This window comes from Pristiophorus japonicus, chromosome 8 (genome assembly GCF_044704955.1).
Source record: "Pristiophorus japonicus isolate sPriJap1 chromosome 8, sPriJap1.hap1, whole genome shotgun sequence".
NCBI lineage: Eukaryota > Metazoa > Chordata > Chondrichthyes > Pristiophoridae > Pristiophorus > Pristiophorus japonicus.
The window spans coordinates 173,727,688-173,744,652 of record NC_091984.1 but is presented as its reverse complement, the minus strand read 5'-3'; the positions used below and the strand labels follow the sequence as shown (position 1 = coordinate 173,744,652).

The 16,965-nt window shown below is 44.5% G+C and overlaps 1 protein-coding gene and 1 long non-coding RNA gene across 4 annotated transcripts in view; one reads left to right on the top strand and one right to left on the bottom strand.

The window, feature by feature from the left end:
* Positions 1-16,965, top strand: part of sfi1 (SFI1 centrin binding protein) — a 209,556-nt gene that overhangs the window by 169,166 nt on the left and 23,425 nt on the right. For all 3 annotated transcript variants that reach the window (XR_011594118.1, XM_070887562.1, XM_070887563.1), the window contains exons 28-30: positions 1,135-1,230; positions 13,948-14,287; positions 16,154-16,316. Coding sequence is in view for 2 of the 3 variants with exons in the window: in XM_070887562.1 (XP_070743663.1) it covers positions 1,135-1,230; positions 13,948-14,287; positions 16,154-16,316 (599 nt within the window). In the remaining variant the exon portion in view is untranslated. The remainder of the gene's footprint in view (positions 1-1,134; positions 1,231-13,947; positions 14,288-16,153; positions 16,317-16,965) is intronic.
* LOC139268827 (uncharacterized) overlaps positions 1-16,965 on the bottom strand; it is a 32,662-nt gene that overhangs the window by 3,995 nt on the left and 11,702 nt on the right. The window lies entirely within an intron of this gene.

Here is a 16,965-nt window from a genome sequence, read left to right as displayed (position 1 = left end):
AGGTTTGCAAATTTTACACCCCTGTTCAAAAAAAAAATGGAGAGGGATAAACCCAGCAATGATAGGCTGTTCAGCTTTAGGTCAGTAATGAGAATCTTTTAGAGACAATAATTTGGGTCAAATTTATTTGGCATATGGAGAAGTATGGGCTAACAAATGAAAGTCACGATGTATTTATTAAAGGCAAATTGCATTTGACTAACTTAATGGAATTCTTTGAATTAATGGAGAGGGTTGATTAGGGTAATGCAGTTGACGTTGGACAATGTATGTCCTGTCCACAATGTATGTCCTGTCCACAAAAAACAGGACAAATCCAATCCAGCCAATTATTGCCCCATAGGTCTTCTACTCAAACATCAGCAAAGTGATGGAAGGTGTCGTTGACAGTGCTATCAAGCAGCACTTACTCACCAATAACCTGCTCACCGATGCTCAGTTTGGGTTCCGCCAGGACCACTTGGCTCACGACCCTATTACAGCCTTGGTCCAAACACGGACAAAAGAGCTGAATTCCAGAGGTGAGGTGAGAGTGACTGCCCTTGACATCAAGGCAGCATTTGACCGAGTGTGGCATCAAGGAGCCCGAGTAAAACTGAAGTCAATGGGAATTGAGGAGAAAACTCTCCACTGGCTGGAGTCATACCTAGCGCAAAGGAAGATGGTTGCGGTGATTGGAGGTCAATCATCTCAGCCCCAGGACATTGCTGCAGGAGATCATCAAGGCAGTGTCCTAGGCCCAACCATCTTCAAGAAAAAAAAAACTTTAAAAAAGATTGTCTTGCGTTACACACCCTTGCCCCCCCCCCCCACCCCCCCCAGTCAAAAATTTAAAACGGGCGGATAATTGGCAGCATATGGGTGGAGGCAGAAAGTTGGGACACCATGTGGTACAGAACATGTGGCTGTCTTACCCTGTGATAAATTGCATTATTGCAAATTCCTCATTGAGTGCACCAGGAACAGCATTGGCACAAGGTTGAGATGGGCTGAGAGCACCCAGTGAATAATGTGTAGCACAGAGTGTTCTGAAATGATTCAGAAGGAAGGAAATGAATCACAAATTATACAGAGGAAAGCATGTGGCAACCATCTGTGTTTGAAGATTAATTCAGTCCTCCATTGTATCAATAGACACCTTGCACGTCAGGCAAGATTACAGCCAAGAAGACCAAGGTTCCTGTTCAAATCGCTGCAACAGAAAGATCTTCTGGACAGTATCAACAACAGGTATGAATATCTCTGGGAAGAACAGCCCAATGTGGTTCATCGTTCCACGGTAAAGGGTACGGTCTGCACCTGGGCAGGACCGGAACCAATGTCCTAGGGGGAGTGTTTGCTAGTGCTGTTGGGGAGGGGTAAACTAATATGGCAGGGGAATGGGAACCTATGCAGGGAGACAGAGGGAAGTAGAATGGGGGCAGAAGCAAAAGATAGAAAGAAGAAAAGTAAAAGTAGAGGGCAGAGAAACCCAAGGCAAAAATCAAAAAGGGCCACATTACAGCAAAATTCTAAAGAGGCAAAGTGTGTTAAAAAGACAAGCCTGAAGGCTCTGTGCCTCAATGCGAGGAGTATTCGTAATAAGGTGGACGAATTAACTGCACAGACAGCAATTAATGAATATGATATAATTGGCATCACGGAGACATGGCTCCAGGGTGACCAAGACTGGGAACTCAACATCCAGGGGTATTCAACATTCAGGAAGGATAGATAGAAAGGAAAAGGAGGCGGGGTAGAGTTGCTGGTTAAAGATGAATTAACGCAATAGTAAGGAAGGACATTAGCTTGGATGATGTGGAATCTGTATGGATGGAGCTGCGGAATACCAAAGGGCAGAAGACGCTAGTGAGAGTTGTGTACAGACCACCGAACAGTAGTAGTGAGGTTGGGGACACCATCAAACAAGAAATTAGGGATGCGTGTATTAAAGGTACAGCAGTTATCATGGGCGAATTTAATCTACATATAGATTGGGCTAACCAAACTTGTAGCAGTACGGTGGAGAAGGATTCCCTGAGTGTACTAGAGATGGTTTTTTAGATCAATATGTCGAGGAACCAACTAGAGGGCTGGCCATCCTAGACTGGGTGATGTGTAATGAGAAAGGACTAATTAGCAATCTTGTTGTGCGAGGCCCCTTGGGGAAGAGTGACCATAATATGGTAGAATTCTTTACTAAGATGGAGAGTGACACAGTTAATTCAGAGACTAGGGTCCTGAACTTAAGGAAAGGTAACTTCGATGGTTTGAGGCGTGAATTGGCTAGAATAGACTGGCAAATGATACTTAAATGGTTGACGGTGGATAGGCAATGGCAAACATTTAAAGATCACATGGATGAACTTCAACAATTGTACATCCCTGTCTGGAGTAAAAATAAAACAGGGAAGCTGGCTCAACCGTGGCTAACAAGGGAAATTAAGGATAGTGTTAAATCCAAGGAAGAGGCATATAAATTGGCCAGAAAAAGCAGCAAACCTGAGGACTGGGAGAAATTTAGAATTCAGCAGAGGAGGACTAATGGTTTAATTAGGAGGGGGAAATAGAGTATGAGAGGAAGCTTGCCGGGAACCTAAAAACTGACTGCAAAAGCTTCTATAGATATGTGAAGAGAAAAAGATTAGTGAAAACAAATGTAGGTCCCTTGCAATCAGATTCAGGTGAATTTATAATGGGGAACAAGGAAATGGCAGACCAGTTGAACAAATACTTTGGTTCTGTCTTCACGAAGGAAGACACAAATAACCTTCCAGAAATATTAGGGGACCGAGGGTCTGGTGAGAAGGAGGAACTGAAGGAAATCCTTATCAGGCAGGAAATTGTGTTAGGGAAATTGATGGGATTGAAGGCCGATAAATCCCTGGGCCTGATAGTCTGCATCCCAGAGTACTTAAGGAAATGGCCCTAGAAATAGTGGATGCATTGGTGATCATTTTCCAACAGTCTATCGACTCTGGATCAGCTCCTATGGACTGGAGGGTAGCTAATGTAACATCACTTTTTAAAAAAGGAGGGAGAGAGAAAACAGGGAATTATAGACCGGTTAGCCTGACATCAGTAGTGGGGAAAATGTTGGAATCAATTATTAAAGATGAAATAGCAGCGCATTTGGAAAGCAGTGACCGGATCGGTCAAAGTCAGCATGGATTTATGAAAGGGAAATCATGCTTGACAAATCTTCTGGAATCTTTTGAGGATGTAACTCGTAGAGTGGACAAGGGAGAACCAGTGGATGTGGTGTATTTGGATTTTCAAAAGGCTTTTGACAAGGTCCCACTCAAGAGATTGGTGTGCAAAATCAAAGCACATGGTATTGGGGGTAATGCACTGACGTGGATAGAGAACTGGTTGGCAGACAGGAAGCAGCGAGTCGGGATAAACGGGTCCTTTTCAGAATGGCAGGCAGTGACTAATGGGGTGCCGCAGGGTTCAGTTCTGGGACCCCAGCTATTTATAATATACATTAATGATTTAGATGAAGGAATTGAGTGTAATATCTCCAAGTTTGCAGATGACACTAAGCTGGGTGACAGTTTGAGCTGTGAGGAGGATGCTAAGAGGCTGCAGGGTGACTTGGACAGGTTAGGTGAGTGAGCAAATGCATGGCAGATGCAGTATAATGTGGATAAATGTGAGGTTATCCACTTTGGGGGCAAAAAACACGAAGGCAGATTATTATCTGAATGGCGGCAGATTAGGAAAAGGGGAAGTGCAACGAGACCTGGGTGTCATGATACATCAGTCATTGAAAGTTGGTATGCAGGTACAGCAGGCGATGAAGAAGGCAAATGGTATGTTGGCTGACATAGCTAGGGGATTTGAGTATAGGAGCATGGAGGTCTTACTGCAGTTGTATTGGGCCTTGGTGAGACCTTACCTGGAATATTGTGTGCAGTTTTGGTCTCCTAGTCTGAGGAAGGACGTTCTTGCTATTGAGGGAGTGCAGCGAGGGTTCACCAGACTGATTCATGGGATGGCAGGACTGACATATGAGGAGAGACTGGATCAACAGGGCCTCTATTCACTGGAGTTTAGAAGAATGAGAGGGGATCTCATAGAAACATATAAAATTCTGACGGGACTGGACAGGTTAGATGCAGGAAGATTGTTCCTGATGTTGGGGAAGTCCAGAACCAGAGACACAGTCTAAGGATAAGGGGTAAGCCATTTAGGACCAGGATGAGGAGAAACTTCTTCACTCAGAGAGTTGTTAAGCTGTGGAATTCCCTACCGCAGAGAGTCGTTGATGCCAGTTCATTGGATATATTCAAGAGGGAGTTAGATATGGCCCTTATGGCTAAAGGGATCAAGGGGTATGAAGAGAAAGCAGGAAAGGGGTACTGAGGTGAAAGATCAGCCATGATCTTATTGAATGGCGGTGCAGGCTCGAAGGGCCAAACGGCCTACTCCTGCACCTATTTTCTGTGTTTCTATGTACTCATTAATTCATCAAGAAGCACAAACATATGAGCGGTGACTTCCTTGTGGGGGTCTCTCATGAACTTACAGTAAAACAACTCCATGTACTACATGTTTTCCACTATCTCCCATCTCTCCATCCCTTTCTCCGGTTCTCCCTCCGGATTGTCATACCCCTCCATATCCTCAACCCCGACCCCTTCTTCTTCCTCCCCGTTCTGCTCCCCTTTTTCCATCCCCTCTCCCCTATTCCATCTTCCCCTCCCATTTTAACTCCCTCTTCACTTCCTGTAACCCCCCCCTTTGTTTGATCTGACACCAAAATTTAGATGCAACTAAACTTTTTATTATGTTCCACCGAGTCTTGGCACAATCGATGTCTAAGCAGTAGTCCTACAGAGAAATAAATATTATCCTATCTGGGTGGAGGCGTAACCATCGTTGATTCTATCGCTTTTGTCTCTCTAGGCCATTAGTCGCGCACACTGTCCTCGATGATTCATTATGGCATGATGAGAGTTATTGTGAACAAGACTCCCAGAAATTAGTTGGTTCCTGACAAAACAGCAGATGGCCAATCTTGTTCACTATCTTGGGCCTATTTTCCCGTTTCCTATCGCTATCTCGTCTCATTTCCATTCTCATATACCCTTATTAAGCAGTCCTTGCCAACAAAAGATTTTCTCCTTGCTGACAAAGCTCTTTCTTTCTAAATATATTTCATAGCCTGTAGTATCCTGGGAATGAAAGACTTAACCATTTTATTATTTCTAGCTACAATACAAATCTACAATCTATTTATGTCAAAAGAAAGCGGAAACATTAATCATATAGGATTAAACCTAATCTTAATCCGATGTATATAAGAATAGGGTATCTTACACCTCTCCAACTTCCCCCTCCCCTCGCTCCAATTTCCCCATTCCCTTCTTCCTTGTACCTACCCATTTCCCTTCTTCCTCCCCACCCCTTTCCTCCTTCTCCCTTCCCATTTCCCCCCCTCCCTTCTTCCCTCTCCCTCCCCTTTCCTCCCTCCCATTTCGGCAGCAGCTCTACTGAGAGTAAAGTTTGGACTGACCAGTATAGTGTTTGAGCAGGAATTAATTAGTGAGGATATGAGAGCATTAATTAATGATGTTGAGGCGTTAATTAAAATATTTTTAACTTGGGTTCATCCAATACAGCAGACAGCAGAATTCAAGCCTTGTCTTTCCCCTGTCGCAGTTTTGGACTTTGATGCCAAGGGACAGGAGTCCTTTTCTGATTACCATTGCATTGTGAACCATAAGGAAATGACTTACTGCTGGATTTAATGCTGCTACAGTGAAGGCTTTAAAACACGTCTTCACACTGAGCATTATTGATTTGGTGGACTTTGTTTTGAGACTGAGTCACAGTGTACTTGTGCTCTTGGCTGTTTATCATTTTTATTCCTTGTTTAAGCCTTTCACAACAAGATTGTTTTGATATCCCCAAGCTTTCATCAGCAGCCATTTTTTAGCTTGTGTGCCTTACTACAGACAATAGCATTTCCCTCATCCTCCCACAATGACAGTTCACATGAGGTGGATCAAACTGAGTAACTGCCCTGCATAATTGGCAAGTACGACTGTATCAGCGAGCTGCAGGAATTCAACCTGAGTCGGTGTCGGTATCAGATTTAGGGGATTTTATTTGGCTTGCAGTAGAAAAAAATTTAATAAATGTAAGTGTATAATACACATGTATGACTCATTGAGTGCTAATGGAAGCCCTTATAATAGCTTCATCATGTTGTAATGCTTTATGCATGAGCCTAGACGGTGAGCACCAGCAGGATATTCAACTACAGAGGGCATCACCAAGATTCCCGATTCTGCTCTCGCCCGATATCCACAAGTACTTTCCAGCAGGGGTCAGGAGATAATGATCAGACACGGGATACTGAATGATTTTATTTCCCCTCACCAACTCGAGGGCCCTGAGGCCAACTGTAACAACAAACGATGACCCAGCTGGGATTAGCTAACTCAGAACTGACCAGGGATTAAACCTGCAACCCACCATGAAGTGTGATTTAGTACCATTTCCAGGGCCTTTAGTTTATGGTGATAAGTGAAATTATGTTTTATCACATGGGATTCAGGGATATTTACCTATATTTTGGGAATTGTTTTCCCAGATTCTGTCCATTTTCCATTTTTAAAAACCTGAAATAAGAACATAAATAGAAATTTGTCCTGTCCGCAAAAAGCAGGACAAATCCAATCGTCCAATTACCGCCCCGTCAGTCTACTCTCAATCATCAGCAAAGTGATGGAAGGGTCGTCGACAGTGCTATCAAGCGGCACTTACTCACCAATAACCTGCTCACTGATGCCCAGTTTGGGTTCCACCAGGACCACTCGGCTCCAGACCTCATTACAGCCTTGGTCCAAATATGGACAAAAGAGCTGAATTCCAGAGGTGAGGTGAGAGTGACTGCCCTTGACATCGGCAATATTTGACCGAGTGTGGCATCAAGAAGCCCCAGTAAAACTGAAGTCAATGGGAATCAGGGGGAAAACTTCACTGGCTGGAGTCATACCGAGCACAAACCAAGATGGTTGTGGTGGTTGGAGGTCAATCATCCCAGCCCCAGGACATCGCTGCAGGAATTCTTCAGGGCAGTATCCTAGGCCTTACCATCTTCAGCTGCTTCATCAATAACCTTCCCTCCATCATACGGTCAGAAGTGGGGATATTTGCTGATGATTGCACAGTGTTCAGTGCCATTCGCAACTATCCAGATAATGAAGCAGTCCATGCCCACATGCAGCAAAACCTGGATGACATTCAGGCTTGGGCTGATAAGTGGCAAGTAACATTCGCTCCACACAAGTGGCAGGCAATGACTAGCTTCATCAAGCGAGAGTCTAACTACCGTCACTTGACATTCAACTACATTATTGTTGTGTATGCATGCCTGTTTACTGTGTGATGTTTGTAACATTGGTATGCCACACTGAATGTACCCTTATACTGTACACACCTTACCTGTACACCAGAGGGTGCTGCTGCTGGAGACCTAAGGGTTACCTTCACACGGCAGGTAACCCAGTATAAAAAGGAACTCACAGCTTGTTGTCCTCACTCAGGAACTGCAAATAAAGGACTTCAGGTCTACACAGTTTAAGTATCATACCCTGCCTTGTGGAGTCATTACTAAAGGTGCCTACATACACTACAATTACCATCGCCGAATTCCCCACCATCAACATCTTGGGGATCACCATTGACCAGAAACTTAACTGAACCAGCCACACAAATACCAGTGGCAAAAGAGAAGGTCAGAGGTTATGTATTTTGTGGCAAGTGTTTCACCTCCTGACTCCCCAAAGCCTTTCCACCATCTCATCATCATAGGCTGTCCCTCGAAATCGAGGAAGACTTGCTTCCACTCTAAAAGTGAGTTCTCGGGTGACTGCGCAGTCCAATGTGGGAATTACAGTCTCTGTCACAGGTGCGACAGACAGTCATTGAGGGAAAGGGTGGGTGGGAGTCTGATTTGCCGCATGCTCCTTCCACTGCCTGCGCTTGCTTTCTGCAAGCTCTCGCCGACGAGACTCGAGGTGCTCAGCGCCCTCCCGGATGCTCTTCCTCCACTTAGGGCAGTCTTGGGCCAGGGATTCCCAGGTGTCGGTGGGGATGTTGCACTTTATCGAGAAGGCTTTGAGGGTGTTCTTGAAGCGTTTCCTCCGCCCACCTGGGGCTCGCTTGCTGTGCAGGAGTTCCGAGTAGAACTCTTGCTTTGGGAGTCTTGTGTCGGGCATGCGGACGATGTGGCCCGCCCAACGGAGCTGGTCGAGTGTGGTCAGTGCTTCGATGCTGGGGATGTTGGCCTGATCAAGAACACTGACGTTAGTGCTTCTATCCTCCCAGTGGATTTGCAGGATCTTGCGGAGGCAGCACTGGTGGTATTTCTCCAGCGATTTGATGTGCCTACTCTATATGGTCCACATCTCTGAGCCATATAGAAGAGCAGGTATCACTACTGCATTGTAGACCATAAGCTTGGTGCCAGATTTGAGGTCCTGGTCTTCAAACACTCTCTTCCTCAGGCGACTGAAGGCTGCGCTGGCACACTGGAGGCAGTGTTGGACTTAGTCATCGATGGCTCCCCCTTGCTGATAGTAGGCTCCACTATCTACAAGGCACAAGTCAGGAGTGTGATGAAATACTCTCCACTTGCCTGGATGAGTGCAGCTCCAACAACACTCAAGAAGCTCAACACCATCCAGGACAAAGCAGCCTGCTTGATTCGCACCCCATCCGCCACCTTAAACATTCACTCCCTCCACCACCGGTGTAACCTGTCTGCAGAGTGTACCGTCAACAAAATGTACTGCAGCAACTTGCCAAGGCTTCTTCGTCAGCACCTCCCAAACCCACGACCTTTACCACTTAGAAGGACAAGGACAGCAGGTGCATGGGAACACCATCACCTGCAAGTTCCCCTCTAAGTTACACAGCATCCTGTTTTGGAAGTATATCGCTATTTGTTCATCGTCGTTGGGTCAAAATCCTGGAACTCCCTCTCGAACAGCACTGTAGGAGCACCTTCACCACACGGACTGCAACGGTTCGAGAAGGCGGCTCACCACCACCACCTTCTCAAGGGCAATTAGGGATGGGCAATAAATGCCAGCCTTGCCAATGACGCCCACATCCCATGAACAATATTTTTAAAAATAGGAGCAGGAGTAGGCCATTTGGTCCCTCGAGCCTGCTCCTCCATTCAATAAAATCACGGCTGATCTACCTCAACTCCACTATCCCCATATTCCTTGAGCCCCTTGGTATCCAAAAATCTATTGATCTCGGTCTTGAATATACTCATAGACTGAGCCTCCACAGTTCTCTAGGTTAGCGAATTCCAAAGATTCACAACCCTTTGAGTGAAGAAATTTCTTCTCATCTTAGTCCTAAATGGCTGACCCCTTATTCTGAGACTTTGACCCCTAGTTCTAGACATCTTCCCAACATCTACCCTGTCTTGGTCTGTAAGAATTTTATACATTTCAATGAGGTCTCATTCTTCTAAATTCTAGGGAATATAAGCCTAGTCTACTCAATTACTCAATCTCTCCTCATTGGACAATCTCCCCCCTGCGCCCCCCCCCCCCACACACAATCCCAGGAATCCGTCTAGTTAAATCTATGTTGCACTCCTTCCTAAGACAAGTATATCCTTTCTTGGGCAAGGTGACTCAAACTGTACACCAGGTATGGTCTCACCAGGGCCCTATAGAATTGCTGACTCCTTTACTCTTGTACTACAATTCTTTTGTAATACCATTTGCTTTCCTAATTGCTTGCTTTACCTGCACGCTAACATTCTGTAATTTGTGAACAAGGACACCCAGGTCCTTCTGAACACCAACATTTCCCAATCTCTCACCATTTAAAAAAATATTCTGCTTTTCTATTTTTTCTGACCAAACTGGATAACTTCACATTTCTCCACATTATATTCCATCTGCCATGTTCTTGCCCATTCACTTAGCCTGTCTCTATCCCTTTGCAGCTTCTTTGTGTCCTCCTCACAACTTACTTTCCCACCTAGCTTTGTATCATCAGCAAACTTGGATACATTACACTCGCTCCCCTCATCTATATCATTAATATAGATTGTAAATAGCTGAGGCCCATGCACGATCCTTGCGGTATCACTAGTTACAGCCTGCCAACTCGAAAGTGACCCGTTTATTCCTACTCTTTGGTTTCTGTTCATTAACCAATCCTCAGTCCATGCGAATATATTACTCCCAATCCCATGAGCCCTAATTTTGTGTAATAACCTCTTGTATGTCACCTTATCGAATGCTTTCTGAAAATCCAAATATACTACATCCACTGGTTCCCCCTTATCTACCCTGCTAGTTACAACCTCAAAAAACTCAACAGATTTTTCAAACACGATTTCCATTTCGTAAATCCGTATTGACTCTGCCCAGTCATATTATGATTTTCTAAGTGCCCTGTTACCACATCCCTAATAATAGATTCCAGCATTTTCCCACTCCTGTTGTCGGACTAACTGGTTTTCTCTCTCCCTCCTTTCTTGAATAGCGGGGTTACATTTGCTACCTTCCACGGGGACCGTTCTCGAATCTAGGGAATTCTGGAATATGAAAACCATTCCATCCACTATCTCTGTAGCCACCCCTTTTAAAACCCTAAGATGTAGGCCATTAGGTGCAGGGGATTTGTTGGCTTTTAGTTCCATTAATTTCTCCAGTACTTTTGTTTTTACTACAACTAGTTTCTTTAAGTTCCTCCTTCTCACTAGACTCTTGGTTATCCACTATTTCTGGAAGATTTTTTGTGTTTTCTTCTGTGATGACAGATACAAAGTATTTGTTCAATGTCTCTGCCATTTCCTTACTATAATTTCTCCTGGCTCTGTCTGTAAGGGTCCCATACTTACTTTCACTAACCTTTTTACATACCTAGAGAAGCTTTTATAATCTGTTTTTATGCATCTTGCTAGTTTAGTCTCATTCTCTTTTCTCTATCAATTTCTTGGTCATCCTTTGCCAAATTCTATAATCCTCCTAATCCTAAGGCATACTGCTCTTTTTGGCAACATTATCAGCCACTTCCTTTAATCTGATACTATCATTAATGCCTCTTATTAGCTACGGTTGGACCACTTTTCCTGTGGGGTTTTTATTCCTTAAGGGAATATATATTCGTTGTGAATTATGAATTATTCCTTTAAATGTTTGCCATTGCTTATCTACCGTCATATCTTTTAATCTAGTTTTCCAATCTACCGTAGCCAACTTGCCCTTCATACCCACGCAGTTTGCTTTGTTCAAATTTAACACGCTAGTTCTGACTTAACTAAATCACTCTCAAATGCAACATAAAATTCTATCATATTATGATCACTGCTCTCCAGAGGCTCTGGTTATTACTTAACTCTGTGTCATTGCACAATACTAGATCTAAAATGTTCCCTAGTTGGTTTCTTGACAAACTGTCTAGAAACTATCTTGAATGCATTCCATGAACTCATCCTCTGCACTATTACTGGAAACTTGGTTTGCCCAGTCTATATGACAATTAAAGTACCCCTTATTACATGCGCCTCTAATTTCCTGAGTTATACTGTGCCTGAGACTACAACTACTGTTTGGGGGTCTATAAACCACTCCCACCAGTGTTTTCTGCCCCTTGTTGTTTCTTAGCTCCAAAGTGAGTCTATATCTTGATTTTCCGAGCCAAGATCCTTTCTCGCTACTGTCTTTATCCCATCCTTTATTATCAGGGCTAACCCTCTTTCCCTTTCCCATTTTGCCCATCTGGAGTATGTTGTGGTTTTGATTATTACCCATTGTGGGCTTTGATGTTCACGCCTGGAGGCTGTAATGGCCCAACATGCTTCTCTGTTCTCCCAACACTGTGCGCACTGTCCTGCATTAGGAGGTCACATTATGATCTCCTGACTGTACATATTTTTTGTCGAATTTTGTTGCCTCCAAGTCAGATGGTTGTGGATTCAAGCCCCAATCCAGAGATCTGAAAGAAAGAACTTGCAATTATATAACGCCTTTGATGATCGTAGGATATTCCAAAGCACTTTACAGCCAATTAAGTACTTTTGAAGTGAAGTTCAAATGTCTGTAGTGGGATCTGATGCCATGACCTTCTGATTTAGAGGTGTGAGTGCTACCGACTATGCCAGGGCTGCACCACTTATCACACAATCAAGGCTGGAGCTGCTGTCTTCCAGATGAGATGTTAAACTGCGCCCTCAAGCAGATGTAAAAAAGATTCTGTGGCACTATTTGAAGAGCAGGGGAGTTCTCCCAGTGTCCTGGGGCCAATATTTATCCCTCAATCAATATCACTAAAACAGATTATCTCATTGCTATTTGTGGGACTTTGCTATGTGCACATTGGTGCTATTTTTCCTTACATTGCAGCAGTTACAGCACATCAAAGGCTGTGAATCATTTTGAGACATGTTGAGGCTGCGAAAGGCTTGATATAAATGGAAGTTTGTTGAGTCCTTCCTTTCCTTCCTTCCATCTGCAAATATTTTTGACTTCCATGTGTTTAGATTCAGTGCATTAATCATTATGATTTTTCACTTTATCCTGATCTTCCCTCCTTTCCAGTGGGACCAGTCTGCAATTGCTGACCACCTTCGAGTACTTTGCACAAGTCGGCATTCTTCCTGTGCAAGCTTAGACTTGGCTCATTGGTTGGCTAATTGACTGTGAAGGTCATCACAACTGAGCCTCATCCCGATTTTGCCCAACATCCATCAACACACACTTTCCTGCAGAGACCATGGGTTAGCGATCAGGAATGAGAACCGCGGCTGAGTTTATTTTTTCCACTCACTAACCTCGTTGAAGCATTCCTACTGCCTTTCTGACTGAGGTCAGCTACTTCAGTACATACAGGGAATAAAGCCTAATGGGCCGGCTGCAGCAGACAGTGTCTTTGCCTAGGTGCAAGTACTGAAGTTCTGACTTGTTTATGTACTGTATAAGAGCTATACACTATTAGATGGAAACAACACCATTTTGTGGTCCAAAGTGAGCCATTTTATTTAGATCGACGATTTTGTAAACTAGTCTGCTCGAACAGGAAGTGACCCATTGTACCAGCACTGGTACTGCAGCTTCTCCCTGAAGAAGATATAATTGAACAACTTTCACCCTCCAGCCAGTTCTCAGCTCACAGGAAATTCTGTGCTGTACAGAGCGAGAATTCACAGGCTTGATCCCTAGTCTGAGTTAGCTGATCGCGACGAGTATCCTGGGGCACCCATTGGGTTGGGGCGGGGTGGGGGAGGGGCAACAATTCAGTCAGGGTTCCTACTCCTGGTGGCTGCCAAGTGACTCCTGGTGGAAAATGCCAGTGTGTAGATGCAAGAGTTGGTGCGAGATCGGGTTGCCCCTTTGTTGAGTAGCTCACTGTTTATGTCAGGTCACGGAGATGGAGAGAGGAAGTAAGCACCAAACAAAATCGGAGGGCCTTTCAAGCTGAGGCACACTCGAGTATCTTATATCAGTGAGAGAGCAGAGCTGTGGAGGAATAGGCACAGTTTGCTCACCCTCGAGTAAGGAAGGTACAGCACACTTGAGATCTGAGTAAGAAGGGAAAAAAATAACAAAACACAGTGGAAAGTAAATTTAGTATCTTCCCACTGCGAGCAGAAAGAAGCAGCAAGCACCCTGCCCAAAGATTGTAAGTTGCTTCTTATTGACACCACTAGTTTCGGAGTCCTTCAGTAGTTGTCTTTCAAACATCAATATTAGCAAGCAATGGCGTTTCCCTTTTGAGGTTGCTGACTTGGGAGAGTGTGATTCCAGCAGGTGTGGACTCTAGGGATACAGCAGGTGTGGACTAACCATACTGTTCAGTTCCAGCATTGACAGTGGCTTCCAGTTGCTATTTGTTGATGTAATTTCCACATTAATGTTGAAATACTGAATTATTAGCACACAACTAATAATTTATAATCAAGTCTTTTATTGGTTTCAGTGGCAAAGCATTGAGACTGGACTCCCCAATGTCAATTACAACTGATCTGTCAGTAGCCAAAATGGAGACTCCAACACAAACCAAACCCCTTGACGTAAGGGGTCACGCCCGTCAAAGTTCCCATTCTGAGAACGATGCTACAGATGGTGTTTCCTGTCAACCATTATGTACTTCAGAAGAGGTGGAGAATCTACTAACTGTGCAGCCACAGGCTTCCTTTCCCATTGTCCGCTTTGTTCCTTCGAGGACAGCCATGGATAACCAGCTGGAGCAGCCAGTGCCAAAGGAACTCCTTCTGCCCCCGTCAGCATTCCTGTTACTTGGGAAGGAGAAAGTGAAGGTAAGCCACTGTTATTCATCTGTGTGTTTTTTTTTGCCAATCTTCTCCCCTCTTCTGAAGATGTTGATTCTTGGGGTTTGTTCCAACTAGCTCCAGGCACCCTTCTGATACCTCACCTTGGTGTCCGTTCTATATGTGCAAGCTTGGACACTAAAGCCGGGATATTTACTCCTGCGCAGTCCTGAGCTTGGGACCTCGCCTCTGGTCCATCACGAAGACTGCTCATTTCCATTCCCAGAACCTCGATCACTTGCCTCACCCCACCACTGCTGAAACATTCATCCATGCCTTTGTCACCTCAAGGCTCAAATACTGCAGTGCTCTCCTGGCAGGTCTCCCTTGTTCAGAAACTGCAACTCACCCAGAACTCTGTGGCTCGGTTCTTATCCTAAAGCACACCTTCAGCTGTCCTTGGCTCTTGCTATGTGTAACAGGTCTGCAAAATAACCCCAACAACAATGACTACAGTTCAAAAAGCAATTCATTGTATGTGAAATACATTGGGACAAGCTCAGTACATAGAAGATGCCATATAAATACAGGTTTTTTTCCTTGTGTAGAGAATTGCTGAACCAGACAGAGCTGGGAGGTCTGAGGTAGCTGTTCCCAGCCGGGCTGGCTGTGGAGCTCTGCACTTGGCCTCAGCAAGCCTGGTGTAGGGAGGGCTGTCTTGGCCAGGGTGCCTTCCCATCCCCCCTGTTCCGTTCCCCTGCTGGAAACATTAAGGTTGAATAGGTGGTGGGATTGAGTGACTGGGTTAGCTTTGACTGTGATGCCTCTGTAGTCAATGCTCTCTCACGAGGTAACTGAGGTTAAGCGGCATCCATAAAACTATACCTCAGAATGGAGACAGTGCCTTAAGGATAGGAAGGGAGGAATTTGGGGGAAACCACAAATCTGACTGTGCTTGATATGGACATCAAGTGGTAGTTCTTGTGGTTCTGCCAATGAAACATCTTTGCAGGAGCGCCACAGGGCTTCATAACTATATAGTTTTTCCTCTTTTGCACATTGACAATGAATTTGATTATATCTGGAAAAGGGCAATCTCCAAGGGTCTCTTAAAGCAAGTTGTTCTCAAATGCACTTGGTGTAACCATTCCTTGTAGTTTATAAGAATTAGGAACAAGAGTAGGCCATACGTCCCCTTGAGCCTGCTCCGCCACTCATCTTCGACTGCAACTCTACTTTCCCGCCTGATCCTCATATCCCTTCATTCCCTTAGAGTACAAAAATCTATCAACCTCCGTCTTGAATATTCTCAACGACTGAGCTTCCAGAGCCCTGTAGGGTAGATAATTCCAAAGATTCACAACCCTCTGAATGAAGAAATTTCTCCTCAGTCCTAAATAGTTAGCACCTTATCCTGCGACTATTCCCCCTAGTTCTACTCTCCAGCCCAGAGAAACAATGTCTCAACATCTCCCCTGTCGAGCCCCGTCATGTTTCAATGTGATCACCTCTCATTCTTCTAAACTCCAGAGCGTATAGGCTCAATCTCTTAAAGGACAGCCTTCTCATCCCAGTTCAAGTTATAGTAATTAGCAGGGGTATCCAGAAAGGGCCAAAGGGAGCAATCTGCCATGCTGCACATCTGATCTATGAAGCACCATTGTTGGATCAACCCATTTGTTCCACAGTGACCTCCTGATACCAATAATACAGTCCTGAATATTGAAGGAGTCTGTGAAGTCCTTAATCGAAATTTTAGGTCAGTCACAGCTCTTCAAAATAATTCATTGTGAAGCGTTTTGGGATATTTGCGAAATGATAAGGCACTGTATAAATGTGAAGTCTTTCTGTTTGAGTCTTTGTCGAGGGCAGAAAGAAAGTGGATCTAACTGAATGTTTCTCCTTTGATTTTAGACAAATGAGAACCTGAGCAGCTACAGTGACTTTGTTGGTGCTCATCAGATTCAAAAGGACAAAAGAGTTTTGAGGAGGCAGTCACACACACATCCGCAGCTGCTCTCTCCAGATGATTTCACGGTCAGGACAGGATGTCGCAGTCTGGATTTTCAGGACACGGGTAAATGGATAACTGGCAGGAATATTTTTTATGAATAAAACTTGTTGATTTTTCAGTTGAATCAGTAACTACAAAAGGGAGCCATCACCAATATAAAGAGAAGCTGATACTTAGTCCAACACATACAGTGTCAACTTGACAAACTGGCTGAGTGCTATCTCCGCCAAAGTCCATTATGTGTCAGCATGACTCAGTGGTAGCACTCTCAGCTCTGAGTCAAAAGTTCACGTTTCCAAGCCCCACTCCAGGTTATGAACACATAACCTGGCCTGACACTCCAGTGCAGTACTGAGGGAATGTTTCAGATGAGACGTTTAGCCAAGGCTTTGTCTGCCTGTTCAGGTGGAAGTAAAAGATGCAATGGGGCTGTTTCAAAGAAGAGCAAGGGTGGGGGAGGGAGCTTCTAGTGTCCTGGCCATCGTTTATCTCGCAATCAACACCACCAACACGCCATTGCTGTGTGTGGGATCCTGCTGTGTGCACATTAGCCCAAAAACCAACAGTGACTACACTTCAAAAGCAATGGCTGTGAAACTTTTGGACATCCCGAGGTTGTGAAAGGCACTATATAAATGCAATCATTCCTCCCTCCTTCCCTGTTGTGCTCCAATCTTGGATGTGTTGCTTCGGTATATCCCCTTGTGTCTGG